This window comes from Egretta garzetta, unplaced genomic scaffold, assembly GCF_000687185.1.
Source record: "Egretta garzetta isolate BGI_Z169 unplaced genomic scaffold, ASM68718v1 scaffold29, whole genome shotgun sequence".
In the NCBI taxonomy this organism is placed as follows: Eukaryota; Metazoa; Chordata; class Aves; order Pelecaniformes; family Ardeidae; genus Egretta; species Egretta garzetta.
In genome coordinates this window covers 854,653-870,471 of record NW_009260796.1, presented here as the reverse complement: position 1 = coordinate 870,471, position 15,819 = coordinate 854,653, and the positions used below count along the sequence as shown (strand labels likewise).

At 55.1% G+C, this 15,819-nt stretch overlaps 1 protein-coding gene across 1 annotated transcript in view; it reads right to left on the bottom strand.

The window, feature by feature from the left end:
* The window catches only part of AGRN (agrin), a 162,893-nt gene extending 147,597 nt beyond the window's left edge, over window positions 1-15,296 (bottom strand). Inside the window, exon 1 of the mRNA XM_009646786.2 lies at window positions 15,188-15,296. Within this exon, the coding sequence (XP_009645081.1) occupies window positions 15,188-15,281 (94 nt within the window). The 5' untranslated portion in view covers window positions 15,282-15,296. The remainder of the gene's footprint in view (window positions 1-15,187) is intronic.
* Window positions 15,297-15,819: the final 523 nt, after the last annotated feature.

Sequence of the window (15,819 nt, the reverse complement as noted above, 5' to 3'; positions counted from 1 at the left end):
ATGATGTCATCTATATGGTATGGAACAGCCCTGGGGCCAGTTGGGGTCAGCTGTCCTGGCTGTGCCCCCTCTCAGCTCCTTGTGCCCCTGGCAGAGCAGGGGAAACTGGAAAAAGCTAAACAAAAAACCAAACCAAAACAAAAAAAAAAAATACCCCCAAAACCCAAAGGTGAGGTCCTTGACTAGTCCAGGCACTACTTAGCAACACCTAAACCTAAACCATCAGTGAGTTACCAACATTCTTCTCATACTAAATCCAAAACACAGCACTACACCAGCTACTAGGAAGAAAATTAACTCTATCCCAGCCAAACCCAGGACAACCCCTTATCCAACCCACTTAGTCATACAAACTCCGAGACTTTCAAATACCCAGGCAAAGGCGGCAAGAAATAGGGGATTTCTGCACGTCTGGGTCCCCGTGCTCAGTCTGGACAAGTTTGTTGGGAAAGCAACCACGCTGAACGAAGCCGAAGCGCCCACCTCAACGGAGCTCAGATGGCTCCTCATGACAGAGCTCCCCCATGCAACTGCCAGGAGCTTCTGCTGATCCCAGTTTATCTCTTAGATAAACAGCATCAGTTAAAACAATTTGCTCAGGGATTTTATCACTACATAAACAGACAGCCCAGCAGAACAAGGAGAGAAGAGAGAAACTGGCTGTGAGCAGGAGACGGACAAACACAAAGAACCTGTTTTCCTAAAGGTTGACTCCCCAAGAGCACAACTGTCCCCAAGGAAGCCAGGGCCAAGCTCTGGGCAACCCTGAGCCACACGAATGACTCTCACAGCCCAGCCAAAAGGATTTGCTTGGGTAATTAACTGAGGACAAGAACCCAGTTCTGCCCCCATAGCCTTGATATATCTGCTCGTTAGTAAAGTTTTCAGGCACCAACAGAATGAGAAGTGGCAGAAAAAGGGAGCCAGCCCAAACGAACCCCCTGGCAAAACATAACTGCAGAAGAGATGGAGCCACAGTACAATCCTGCACCTCCTGTAGAGGAGAAACGTCCCTCGGCCACCATGATAAAAATGCAACTGAAGACACTGAAGAGGATCCCCATTATGAGAAATAGGACAGTGAAGGAACCATTCCCTCTGGGAAGGGTCTGTAACTGGACCACAGCATCCCACAGCACAGCTCGGCAGGGGCACACAGCCAGCCCACGCCAGCTCCTCTCCCCATGGGTGCCCATTCCAAATGCAGCCACCCAAGGAGTTACAGGATGGGTCCCCAATTCAAAGCAAGGACCTTTCTGGTCTGCTGCATAATGCCAGGCGCTGGGTTTTCCCTAGCAATTGCTATACTAGCATCTAAAAAAAAAATAAAAAATAAAAAATATCAGTGCATGTCCTCTTCTACCAGGACAGCCACCAAAGGAAAGTCAGCGGCGCTGCTTAGCAGGGACCCACAGAGGAGAGGATCAGCAACCAAAGACCCACGCCGGGGAAGGACGGCACCCCTGCCCGCACCCCGGGCGGTCACGGCCACCACTGCCGCTGGGCCATGGCCCCAGCTCGGCTGGGAACGCCTCGCTCCCCACGCTTCCCCTTCCCCACGGGCAGGCTGCTCCTGCTACACCTCGCTCTGCAGATACCACGGAGCCCGGCTTCTCCTGCCAGCCTACCTGGCTGAGCTATGACTGGAATGCCGCTCCTGGCCGCCTGCCTGGCCGCTGCCAGTTCGCGCTGGGACGGATTAAGGTTTATCGGCAGAGAGGTGCAAGGGGGAGAGCCAGTACTGCCGGTGTGCTGTGGCCAACCAAGCTCCGGGAAGCATCTCTCTTCCAGGCAGAGAGGGACAGGGAAACAGCCTCCGGACAGAGACACCCTATGAAGGGGTCCAAAACCACCCCCACCACTGCCTGGCTCTGCTCAGGGGTGCCAGGCTCCCACCTCACCCAGGCACTTTGCTCCCTCCCCAGAAGTTTCTTGCTCAGCCTCTGCTGGTACCTGCCCGAGGGACACAGCCAGGAGAAGCCCTGGGCTGCCTGGACCCTCAGGGGGCCCTTACAGACCCCTGGGCAGAGCCCCCACAGGCACTGGGAGTGGGGGTCTCAGCACAGTAGAAAAGGCAACAGAGGAGCCAGCCCATGGTACTGATAAAGGGAGCCCCAAGCACTGAGGCGCAGCCCCCAGAAGGTGCTCTAACCTCTTTTTTGCTCCTCTCCTTTCTTCCTAAGCTCAGATGATTTTTTGCTTTCTACTTGAACCGGGCATCTTGCCACATTCATAGAATCCTAGAATGGTTTGGGTGGGAAGGGACCCCTAGAGGTCACCCAGCCCAACCCCCCTGCAGGAGCAGGGACACCTTTAACCACATCAGGTTGCTCACAGCCCTGTCCAACCTGGCCTTGCATATTCCCAGGGATGGGGCCTCCACCACCTCTCTGGGCAACCTGTTCCAGTGTTTTACCACCCTCACTGTAAAGACTTTCTTCCTTAGATCCAGTCTAAACCTACCCTGTTTTAGTTTAAAACCATCCCCACTTGTCCTGTCACAGCTGGCCCTACTAAAAAGATTTTCCCCATTAACAGAGAGCACAGAGCTGCCAACACCTCCCAGCTCCAAGCGGCCAGTTTGATTTTCTGCATCCATACCCATCACTGCCTGCTGCTTCCCGAGCCATGCAAGTCAGGAAAGCTTTTTTGGGGATGTCCTGCCCAGGGTGGGGAGCCCGGACCCAGTTTGCCTTATGCAGTCGGGGACGATTCATTCAGATCGCTTTTGCACCGTCCCCACCACCTCTTGGAGGCTGACGCTTCCTCTGTAATACAGTTTATTCCTTGATTTTACAGAAGTACTTGAAGGCCTGAACTGACCTAAGGCTCCAGAGCATTGGGTTTTTTCCCAGAAACAGCTTCTTGGCCAAGGAGAACGGCTTCAGAGCCAAGACAATCACAATTTGGCAGCTGAACTTGAGTTGGCAAGCAACGCATTGGTTGATTTTCCTCTTCCCCCGCCCTCCAGTGACTTCTCATCTGCAGTTTGGGGGTTCAGAAGTATTGCAAGCGCTGGAAGGCCACAACTTACTCAACCCTTTGGCTACCAAAGCCAAGCACCTGGCAGTTTCTGTTCTGGTAGTTCTCGTGCACCCAGCCAGGCTCAAGGCTTCGGCTCCAAACCTCCATCTGCATCAAACACTGGCACAGCACAAGAGTGTTTAAAGGAGTTTAAAGACTAGTTTTCAGAATTTAGCCTCAGATGGGGGCTTTAGTTCCAACACCAGGCAGCACGCACCCAGCAGTGGCAAGGGGGTTACAAACAGCCCCTTGAGCATCCCTCCTGGCTTTCGGGTTCTGCAGCACGAGGCAACCTTCCAGGCTGCAGCTGCATTTCGGAAGAATGGATAAACCTCATCGGTGGCACTTAGGCTAGAAGGCAGGAACCAGCTCTAGCCATGCACGCTTCTCTTTACCTAAAGAGCCGAGGAAGCCCAGTTTCAGTGCCTCTTCTATTTCTTACTCCTCCAGATCAGCAGGGATGCTTGGATTTTACACAGGCAGAGAGAAAAGACCAAGCCAAGGTAGAACATCCAAGAGCACGTCTGGCAGACCACCACGCACACACGATCAGCGAGCGGCGCTCACAGCAGCCCCGTGCTCCTGACCTGTAGATGAAGTCAGGAACAGGCTGGTGAGGCGTTGCGGGCAGCCTGGGAGGCTGAAGGGAAAGCCAGCAGGAGGGAACTCCCAGCATGTCCATGTTACCAGTACATCCAGGGAGAGTCCCAGGAAATCTACAGATCATAGGAAAAGAGTCCACAGTGACTCAGTGCCACGGCAGCGAGGATCCCGAGCAAGGATCTCCCCTGCCATCAGCTCTCCTCCCATTTTAGGTGCCAACAGCCTGGTTATCCATCTGTAAAGCTCTGGTGTTCTGGCTGCAGCACCAAATGCCTGCTCCATGCATTCAGAGTCAAGGTGCAGGTGGGCAACCAGAGTTACTGACGAGTGGTGTCCCTCAGGGGTCCGTGCTGGGACCGGCGCTGTTTAATGTTTTCATCAATGACTTAGACAGCGAGATCAAGTGCACCCTCAGCAAGTTTGCGGATGACACCAAGCTGAGTGGTGCGTTTGACACACCAGAAGGACGGGATGTCATCCAGAGAGACCTGGACAAGCTGGAGAGGTGGGCCTGTGTGAACCTCATGAGGTTCAACAAGGCCAAGTGCAAGGTCCTGCACCTGGGTCGGGGTAACCCCCAGTATCAGCACAGGCTGGGGGAAGAAAGGATCAAGAGCAGCCCTGCCGAGAGGGACTTGGGGGTGCTGGTGGATGAAAGGCTGGACATGAGCCGGCAATGTGTGCTGGCAGCCCAGAAGGCCAACCGTACTCTGGGCTGCATCAGGAGAAGCGTGGCCAGCAGGTCAAGGGAGGTGCCAGAGGAGGGCCACAAAAATGATCCAAGGGCTGGAGCCCCTCTGCTATGAGGCCAGGCTGGGAGAGCTGGGGGTGTTCAGCCTGGAGAAGAGAAGGCTGCGGGGAGACCTGATTGCGGCTTTTCAGTACCTAAAGGGGACCCATAGGAAAGGTGGGGAAAATCTTTTTAGTAGGGCCAGCAGTGACAAGACAAGGGGTAATGGTTTTAAACTAAACCAGGGTAGGTTTAGACTGGATCTAAGGAAGAAGTTCTTTATAATGAGGGCGGTGAAACACTGGCACAGGTTGCCCAGAGAGGTGGTGGAGGCCCCATCCCTGGGAATATGCAAGGCCAGGTTGGACGGGGCTGTGAGCAACCTGATGTGGTTAAAGGTGTCCCTGCTCCTGCAGGGGGGTTGGGCTGGGTGACCTCTAGGGGTCCCTTCCCACCCAAACCATTCTAGGATTCTATACCCTGAGCTTTCCCCCTCCACTGCTGGCAGCCCTGAGCAGCCCACTGAGTTAGAACCCCTGGGTCCCATTCCCTGCTCGGTCACGGACTTGCCCTGCAAACTGGGACCATATTGCTGCTTATTTACCATACCTGCCTCAGTCTGCAGAAATGCAGACAGCACCAAGTTAAATGGCTTGTTAACGCGGGCAAATTGCTTTAAAAAGCCCTGAAAGGGAAGAGAACCACTTCAGTCTGTCCTCCGACAAATTCTGAGCCTCCACACTTCCCTCTCTCCCCAGGAGGAACGGTTTGGATGAGACCAATTCCAACCCAAAGCATGCCTGCACGTCTGAAGAAAGTCGTGGTCTCCATGCTGACCTGGCCCTGCTCGCCTGAAACACAGAACCGAGGACTAAATACCCAAAGGGAGGCAATGCACTTAAAAATGCAGCGATCAGCAAAAGTTCCCTTGGCCTTTTTTTCTGTTCCCCTTGTTTTAATTGAGTATCACCCACAAATCAAAGATGCTGAGGCACAGCCAGTTCTCCAGTTCACTTAAGCTAATTAGCATCCCTGCAAGACAGAGAGCACCGTGGTCTAATATTAGACAGAAGATGCACTTACAGCCCATCAAGATGACACAACATCCTCTGGGAGCGTGCAGTTCTCCTCCAGCATCCACTGCTATGCAGGGATAAAGAAAATGGGATAGGAAGAGGCAGCCGGTCATGGGAGATGTTAAGGTTTGTCTCCTGGCTCTGGACAGGGGCAGCAGAGCTATTTTAACCTGCTTGCCTTCTCCTGGAAAGGCAGCCCAGGATGAGATTTTGGAATAAGCAAGCTACGGAGCAGGGCTACAAGCAAAGCCCAGCTGTGAAAGAGCACCACTAGTCTCTGAACAGCGAGCAGCAATGTCGATCCTCCTTCAGGGCAGAAATCCACTAAATCCAAGAAATCCAGCTAAATCCACATGGTCCCAGCTCAAGGAGAAAAAACCACTGCCTAGTTACTCAAAGAACAGCACACGCAGACTTTGCGGCACGCCGGGCAAGCACCAGCCACGGCTCCGACTCCACCAGCTACTTAAAGAGGGAGGCAAGAGGCACCGTTAGAGCAGTTTGTGTTGCAAAAGACCTTTTACCAGCAGGCTTCTGCGTGATCCACAGGATCCCTGCTGCCTGGTGCTGCCTCTGGGATCGTAGAATGGTTTGGGTGGGAAGGGACCCCTAGAGGTCACCCAGCCCAACCCCCCTGCAGGAGCAGGGACACCTTGAAGCAGATCAGGTTGCTCACAGCCCTGTCCAACCTGGCCTTGATGGATGGGACAAAGCAGCCCTACCAGGGCAAGGCAATGCAAACAGACAGCACATTTACCAACCAGAGAAAACAGCTTTCAGGTGAATCTGCAACATGGACCTGAGGTGGCCAGGGGAATTAACAGGGCTGGGATACGGCACAAGAGCTCACGCAGGGGTACGGGTTGGGTCAAGGCCTCCACAGCAGCATGGATGGGGTCCTTCATAAAGCGACCGAGCAACAGGAGAAAGCGGGCAAGGTATGGGTGGGAGTCTGCAAGACCAGCAAATCCCATGGGCTCGAAGCAGGACTGGGGATGGAGCCCACCCTGTCCCGCTGGGCGAACCTGGCCACCCTGTTCAGCTCACCACAGATCTGCAAGATTAACAGAGACCGACGTGGCTGCTGGACACAGAAGAGCCAGGGGAGTAAAAATTAGAAGCGAATAAGAAAAAGCAGCTCGAAACCTCACACGTTCTTATTCACTTTGTAGTCTGTGCTGCAGCCAGGCTGAAATTAGCCAAATTGGGTATGAATTATTGAAAGCACTGGAGTCCCATTTCCTTTGCTAATCAAAGAAAATTATTTCAGGGAGCTGAAAATGAGGGAAGAGAAGCAATATTTCAAGGAAAAAAGAAAAAGGCAATGCTTGAATGGCTTCTGTAAGGAGGGAGCTGCTCGCAGGACCAGCTCTGTCCCGGCCACGGCTGCACAGCACATCAAAGAGCTCTCCTGCTCCTGGAAGTCATCCCGAAGGAATGCAGGATCTTTGCAGAGTGTTTAATAAGATAAATAGACCCAAGTCCCACTCCGGGTAAGGATTAGCACCGAGCAAGCCCGGGCGGGTGCTGGCAGTTCTGGCAGGTACCCGTCAGCTCCGACAGGCAGAGCCCGGTGAGGCTCACGGGCAAAGGCTGGCCCGGCCAGTGCTGCCCATCGCCCCACCGTGGCTCCGGACAGCCCGAAGGCTGGGGCAGGTCCGCTCCGTCCTCCCCACCAGCAGAGCCCAGCTCCCAGGCTTTGGAAGCCAGATGTGTACCGAGCCATTTCCCTCACATCCCTTCGGCTGGGATCAGCTTCCATGCATCCCTGGGCTGACCTGTGTGCCCATACGCCTCGGCTCCCAGCCAGGGAGAGTCCGAGACAAGCAGCGTGAGCCTTGGGCGAAGGGAGAGCATCGCCCGCCTCGAGCGGCAGGAGCCGGCAATTTGCAGAGAGAAACAGCAAAGTCAACTTCTGCCCCTGCCAGAACGGCAGAGCCACCCAGTCCTAGATGGCTGCAAAAGTGGTTACAGCATTAAACCAGCCTGGATTGATACAGGGGACTGGCTGGGGGGGGGCGGGCGGGGGGCGTCGGAAAAGCCGCTACGCCCGTGCGTGCCATTAGCACACGCAGCGTGCCGGGGCTGCCTGCTCCCCGCCAGGGCTGATGCTGGGCACAGGGAGCAGACAGGGAAACGAGTGACGGAGTCGGGGGCGGGGGGGGATTGGACAGAAGCAGTTACAGCACCAGCAACCCCTTTTGTCAAAGTTACAGATCTGTGGCCCGGCGACACCGCGACCAGAAGCGACAGTCAGCGCGTACAGGCTCTCGTAGCACGGGCTGTCTGCGCAGCCTGGCCCCGCAGCGCCGGCACACGAGCTAAAGCAGCATGGGCCTGGGTGTAGGACAGGCTCCCGACCCCCCATCCAGCTGGAGAAGGGAGGGAAGGATGCATGCAGCTCCCTGTTTTCCCTGCTGGCTGCAGGATAGGGGTGGCAGGGAGAGGCAGTGAGACAGAAAAAGCTGCACCCGAGTCTTGCCTGGCGACAGGTTATCAAGGAGTCCAAAAAACAGTTCTGCAAAGCCAGGGATGCAAAGGGGAGGGAGGCGGTGCCAGAGCCCCAAATCTGCAGGCATTCAGTTCAGGAGGTGCTCAGAGAGGAGAGATTCAGAGCCAGCCTTGTCAACAGGAACGGCGACGGCTGCCAGGTAGGAAGCATCACTCCGCTTGCACCCACGCCCCGCTGCCCCCGCCGGGGGATTCCCTCTCCTGCACGCAGCCCCCAGCGCCACCGCCCAAGGCTTCCCGTGCCCACCGAGGAACCCCCTGCCTGGGAGCACGGCAGCACAGCTCCTGCCCAGTCCCCTGAGCGAGGGGACAAGCATCCTGCAGCGGGACGCGCCGAAAGGAGACTGCGGGGACCAAGGGTGGGACACGGACAGTTTTCAAGATTGATCCCCTACAGGAACTTACACCACCTTTCCCACTCCCACGTCCCTTCCCTGCCACCCTTCTCTTCCACCCCATGCCTGTACAAAAAGGATGAAAGAGGGAGAATGCTCCTTCCCTGTGCGTTCCCACCAGCCAGGAGGCGATGCCCGAGCCCCAGACCAGCGCCCACCAGTTTGATGGGCAACCACACTGGAGGAGGAGGCATGGAGCCTGCCAGAGCCTGCAGCAGCAGCTCCCCTCCGCAGCACAGCACAAGCCACGGTCCCCCCTCCAAGTTATTAGAGGAGCAAACAAAGGAAAAGCAGAACCACAAGCACATGGCCGGAGCCCAGCACTTGTCATAACCGTGCAGCCGGCCCCGCCGAGAGATACGCCGTCTGCTGCTGACCAAGAAGCCCCAGCTGATCCCACAGAGAAATGCAGCAGGATGTGCCAGAGTGGGAAGTGGGGCCAAAGGAGCCTTCCCAGACCAGTAGCCTCCCACACCAGATTAAAATTCCATAGGAATTTGCTAAACAAATCAACTCTCTTCGCTACTGCCGTAAACCCCTGGGATGTTTTGCATTACTACCACACAAGGGAGGGAGGAAACAGACCCTTATGCTTAGCCCACGCACAGGGCCCCCCACGCTAGCGGCCAGAGCACCCCCTACAAGCACCGGTCCTGGCAGCACGGGCAGGGCCAGGCTGGCTGCCGCAGCATCAGCCCCAGGACCTGGCTCCATCCGCCCCTGAAGCACCAGCACCTCACCCCAAGCAAGTCCCTGCTCTGCCCCGTGCCCGTCTCCAAGGGGGCAGCTCCGAGAGGGAACCTGCCCCAGCCCCAGCAGCCTGCTGTGCCCATGCCGCCGATGGGGAGGCAGGAAGGGGCCCCCCCTGGAATGCTCACTGGTTTACTACACGTTACAGCTGCTGGCTAATTCTGTTACCCTCCCCACGACGAAGGTGTTGATGCTGTTCTCATTATTTTCAATTCAAAACAGAGCCAAGAAGAGGAGGAAAGAAAAAAAAAATAAAATAAAAAAACCTTCTTAAAGAAGAAACCCACATACTAACCCTCTTCCAGACCCCTCCCTCGCCTGTCCCGAAGCACAATGAAATGCCAGGGATGGATTAAAAAAGAAGTAGTTGCAGGGGTGGAGAAGGGCTGCGGAGAGACCAGAGCATGGGAAGCGACCGCAGCCCAAATCGCCCAACGCAAACCCGTGCCAGCGATTTCCTCGCAGAGAGGAGCCCACTGTGCATGCCTTAGTGTCTCCGTAAGGAGCCTGAAAAGAGAATTTTGCATGGGCTGGTTTACAAGAACAAAACATCTCAGTTCTATGGAGGCAGAGACTTAAAAAGAAAAGAGAAGACAGAATAAAAGTGAACGGGCAGAAGACAAAACGGAACGGAGAGAGTAACTTGAAGGGAGATGCTTTCAAAGCAGCCCCGCTCCCAAGCAGACATGGGAGAACGGAGGCTGCAGAACTGGATGCCAATTCTTCCATGGGTGTAATTAACAGGGGTGCCACAGAGACGACAAGTCAGAGACCTGGACTGGCTAGAATCAGAATTCCAGTAAGAGCTAAGTGACATTTTTAAACATCTGGAGCATCTGCAGCACTCTGCATGCTGAACACAAGCCAGAGCAGCAAGCTTTGTTAGGGGCATCTGTATGGAAAGAGAGTCCCCCAGGCCTGCACGCTAGCCCCACAGCAGCCCCCTGAGATGCCACGGTAGCCCCCTCCAGTTCTTAGGCTGGGGGACCACCCAGCACCCAAAGGTGCCCACCCCAGCACCACATGCACCTGCCTCGCTGCATCCCACCAGGGCTGGGGGAGGCAGCAGAGAAGCTACCGAGCACCACGGGAGCACGAGGGCAGCACCGGCCACCACCCCCCTCACTAGCCTGGGAAGGGTGGCCCAGACAAGGTTTGGGACGGCCGCTACATGTGCGCATAGAGGGTCAGTCCTCAGCCTTGCTCTCACTGCTGGAATCATTCCCATCGGGGAGGCAGAGTACTGCCCCCAAGACAGGCAGATCCAAAGCACCCAAAGGTGCTCCGACTTGAGTTTGTGGATCCTATTTTCCACCTCACCTTGAGAGGCTGAGGGGACACCGCACAAGTCAAAGCACAGAGCCCAGAGTTCCTTGAAGATAGGTTGGACATGCTGCTCTGGGCGAGGGTCTCAAGCCACCAGCAGGACCTTCTGTTACAACAGCGCGTGCTTACTGTACCCGACACTACCAGGTTGCACTGTACTTGCAAAGCCACCGTACGTGGGCTTTCCAAGGAGGTTCAAAGTCCATGCACATCTCCAAAGCAGTCTCAGCTGGGGCAATTGCACCAGCATTAATGCAAATCATGCCACAAGCAAGGCACTGTTTAAGAGGAGCTCTGGGTTCTCATTAACCAAGGCCCTAACAAAGATTTAAATCTCAATTTCCTTCCACCCCGACAGCTCAGCATGGAGTCAACACACAGCCTTTCCCACACCACACACAAAAAACTTGATTCCCTTCAAGTGCAGCTGCGATCAAAGTGAAATACGGGACAGACACGCGGGGGAAAGATCTCTCGGGGCTTAGTCAGCCGTCAAACTCCCGAAGAGCGTGCTTGGTGGCGTCGCCAGGGCAGAGCAAGGAGAGGCAAGCGCTGCACCTCGCATGGAGCCGGCTGGTGCCGTGCCTCGGGAAGCTTTAGCACCCAGGCAGGGACTCAGCCCTCTTGGTGCAGCACCAGCATCCAAGGCATAAATACAGCAAGGCTGTGGCTTATCAGGCCAATGCTTTCCCTGGGAAGGCTCATCCAGATGTCGTGAAGAACAAGAGGGAATCCACTCCCGGTGCTACGCAGCACTGCGGGCTGCTCGGGGCTGGCTCCCTTTCCATGCATGCCCCCGTGGAGGCACCAGAACAAAAACCATCCTCCTTGGCCCAAGGGCCCAGCCCGAGCCCGTGTCCCAGCCTCCTGCGCCAGCCCCAGAGCTGCTCCTCTGCCATTCGGCACCAAAAAAATTCCCTGCAGGCCCCCTCCGTGCTGACAACAGTTTGCAGAGCTTAGCTGAAGTCTTGTGTTGTGACTACAGCCGGTCAAAGCATTTCTACTGCAATTAAATGTAATCCAAACATGCTGGTTTTACCCTAACCTGAGCTGTTTCACAGAGACGCCCTGGTTTGAACTCCCCTCTTAGACAGGAAAGATTTTGAGGTCTAGGATTTTTCCAAGCTGGAGCGACAGGAGATGAAGATACTCAAAACATTCACGTTTTTTCCACTCAGCTGCCACCATTCTTCCAATTCTTTCTGCAAAAGCACTCAAACGTTTGTTTTCTAAACTCAAAGTGCAGTGAAGAGCAGTGTTCTGGGCAGCTTTGCTTTGAACCCTCCTGTGGGGAGCTGATGGAAAACAAAGTCCTAGAGCTAAATTCTCAGACTCAGAGCTCAGAAATGGTTCCCAGGGTGGCAGGAGCGAGTTCTCATGCCTGGTTTTGCATGGCCCCCCAGAAGCCAGCAAGGGCAGCTGCACTGGGCAAGCCCAAAGGGACTTCCACAGACCTCGGGAGAGGCCTGAATTTTGGGTAGGGCTTGAGGGAAATCGAGGGTTTGGGGGTCAGTTTGTTCCATGCTCTCGACAGCAAACCTGCTAGCACCCAGCATATGGGATACTCCCGGAATGACCAGGTTTCCAGGATGTGGGAAGAAGAAAAGCAGATCCACTGGACGTGACAAGAAAGGTGGGGTTATCAAGGCAAGCGAAACAGCCAAGCCAGCCAGATGCCAAAGTAAGAATTACTGCATCTCCCCCAAGAAACACTTTTTGACCCAAGATATGAACGATTCAAGCTTGCCTTGGCAGTATCATTTCTCAGCAACACCATCTGGAGAGGTCTCCATCAGCTTGGAGAAACCAGGTCCACCACCAGTCTGCAGGCTGGTTTCCAGCCCTGCCCAGTCCCTGCTCCCCCCACGCCAGCCTGCTGGCCCCGAGCCACCAGCCAGGCAGGCTGGCCCTGCCAGCAGCACCCCAGTGACCCACTGGGAAGGGGGCCCTGATTAGTTAAAGGGAAGCAAGCTACGCAACAAGTGATCTTCAAAGAGGGGAGTCCCAGAAAGAATCATCTGCTACCTGGCATCGGGAAAGGTTAATCTAGCAGGGAGGAAAGATAAACCCACCTAGAACTGCAGGGACCTGCAATTTAAGCACACAGGAGGGAGAGCATTTAGACATGCCCAGCTTTGGCACCTCCAACTCCCTTGCACAACAGCATGGGAGCAACACCAAGCAAACCTGTCCTATGGTACTGCACCGGAGAACACGCTTATAGGCAAACACATCCACTGGTGCACACAGGCACGTCACACCTCTCCCCTCCCGGGATCAGGACACCGGTACAGCCGCAAGGTAGAGACAGCATGCTGAGAAGAACAGTGCCATTGCCACCCCAGCCCCCTGCACGAAAAGCTGCCCGTGGCTAGGACGTGTCCCCGATTGCAGCAGTTCCCGTCCCAGCCCACCAAACGCAGCCAGCCCCGCATACCAGGGGCTGCAATGAGCATTACCCCAAGGCAACACAGCTTTGAATCTTCCCCCAGTAGAGGCAAGAGGAGGAATGGGGCCCAGTGATAAATTCTACACTGAATCTGTAAGTATTAGGAGGAAAAAACAGATCTCTCGTCATCTCCCAAGGGCCTGAAGGGACACCAACCTTCACCGCAAATGGGAACCACCCAGCCCAGCCACCCCAGCTCACACCCAGCATGTGCAAAGCGAGCACGCCAAAGGACACAGCAAACCAGGTAAAGACCAAATTCTTCCAAATGTTTGTTCAGGTTTAATAAAAACCACCACGCACACACGCACGCTCTTCTTTCTCCTCCCTCCCTCTCCACCAGGTGCAAGGAAGGAGCAGGTCTGATCCCTTTCAAGCACAAAATAGAACACAGAGAGAGGCAGAAAAACCTCCAGAGTCCCTCCCTTTTACAGAAACCACTCGAGACGGGAGCCTCCTGGGAGCCACTTTGCTGAACTGGCTCTCTCCCAGACCCAGAGTTGGGTTGTTTGCCGCCGTCAGCATTTGCAGCTGGAAAAAGGGGTTACGGCCTCTCCTGCACATCCAAGGGGGAGGAGGGAGCCGATCTGCCTGTTTATTTGTTGTCTGTGGAGAATTCCTGCATTCCTTCCCTTGTTTACTCATCTGCTCTCAGGACATACTCAGACCCCAGCAAAGGGTTTTTGGGGCACCACATTCCCCCATGAGCTCTTACTGGAACACAGGACAAGCAGAAAGGGGGAAGAGAGAAGCCAGCGAACAGGTTCTTACGAAAGTACGTTTTTTCAAGGTGGTCGGGCAACAAGTAGAAGAAAGATCCGTTCCCTCCAGATCTGCTCTCCACAGAGGCAGATCTCCATACCTGGAGGTCTAAGACCCTATTAAAGAGCACATATGGGCTGCCTCCCCCTCCACTCTTCCCAGCAGCTATGCTGTTACCCCCACAGTAACCCAGGCACCCCCTTTTGGCACAGGCACATCAGCACTCCCCACATTGTCCCATGGACAGCTACAAGCCAGCCCCCAGTCCCCGTGCGGAGCATCAGCGTGGTGCACGCGTGCTGCATGAGCACAGCATTACAACCCTCCTCACCTGAGCTCTTTTGGGCGCAGACACAAAGGCTCCAGAGAGATTAATGGGTGAGGGAGACAGGGCTTCACCACAGCCATACAGAAGCACAACTCATATCTTCCAAAAGCACTTAGCGGCTCGGCTGGGTTCTGACTTAGTTGCACCTTGGAGAAGCAAGCTTCACGCCCAAGCAGAACTCGACTGGCTTCTGGGATCCCTCCGGGAGCCCACAAGGTTGGCTTAGCGAGCAAGGAAGCCAGGGCTGACTGCCATGAAGGCCAGGCCTTCGCCACAGGATTACCCCATTAACTTATTAGCTCTAAACCTACAGGAAAAATTTAACTCAGGTGTGAGGACTCTAGATTCCCTGGAAAGCGCCTGCCAAGGACAGGACTTGCAGCAGGGATGCTCCCAACCACATCGGACTCATTACGGAGGAGACTGAGAACCTGCGTGAAATCTGGAGCAAAAATAATATAAAATAACTTGGCTTGGCTGTACCTTGGTTGCAACCACTGCCTTTGACAATGAGGTCAATGACAGGCACCATCCCCCCGACAAGCGAGCCCACGGAGCGGTATGACTCTACCCCAGACACGTGTAGAACACAGGACTGATCTGCCAGGGATCATTGTTGCCAAGAAGGCCAATGGCATCCTGGGGGGCATTAAGAGGACCGTGGCCAGCAGGGAGAGGGAGGTTCTCCTCCCCCTCTGCTCTGCCCTGGTGAGACCCCACCTGGAGCACTGGGTCCAGTTCTGGGCTCCCCAGTTCAAGAAAGATGAGGAACTCCTAGAAAGACTCCAGAGGAGAGCAACTAGGATGATAAAGGGACTGGAGCATCTCCCCTAGGAGGAAAGGCTGAGGGAGCTGGGCTTGTTCAGCCTGAAGAAGAGAAGGCTGAGAGGGGACCTCATCAACACATACAAATATCTCAAGGGTGAGGGTCATGAGGACGGAGCCAGACTCTTCTCAGTGGTGCCCAGTGCCAGGACAAGGGGCAATGGGCACAAACTGAAACAGAAGAGGTTTCAGTTGAATGTCAGGAAAAACAGCAGGGGGGGTGGGACTGGGTGAGCTCCCGAGGTCCCTTCCAACCCTTGCCATTCTGGGATTCTGTGTGTGATTTGCCAACCCATCATTTACCAGCTAAGAGCACAAGGTGGCCAACAGAGTTGGGGCTCGGCTGCTGCTGCGCCTGCGTGCTCGGAGCAGCCCCGGGACAGCCAGGTCCCCCCGCTCCAGCCTCACCTTCCACGCAGTGCTCCACCTCCTCCAGGTTGCGCAGCGTTATCCGCATGAGGCTGGAGTTCAGCATCAGCTCGTTGCGGTGCGCTGGCCACATGTACTGCGGGGCAGGGTTGACGAAGAAAATCCGCGTGTCCCCAGTTGAGACTTGGTTGTCACAGATTAATGGGTCCCCGAAGCCACCGATAACCACCTTGTTCCCACCATCCAAGAGGATCTCGTGAGTGACGATGTCTTTGCCTTTCAGGTAACGCCAGACTCTCACCTTGAACGAGAGGGAGAAAGAGCACGTGAGACCATTTCACAGCCACAAACAATTGGCACCTCCTGGCCCAGGCAGTTTTTATCATGCTGTCGCAAGAGGCACAGGAGCAGTTCAGCAAAGCCTCCCAGCAGAGCTGATTTCATTAGCCATCCCTCTAAAAGCACAACACGTGTGGGCAACGAAGACTAAAGCACGTACCACTCCCCCTGCCAAAGCTGCACCCAACTCTCCAGCCCAGGTACTGGGCACTCCTGGCCCCTTATAGAGAATCACAGAATTGTTCAGGTTGGAAAAGCCCTTTAAGCTCCCCCAGCCCAACCGTTCCCCTACCCCTGCCATCCCACCCCCAAACCCTGGCCCAAGCACCGCG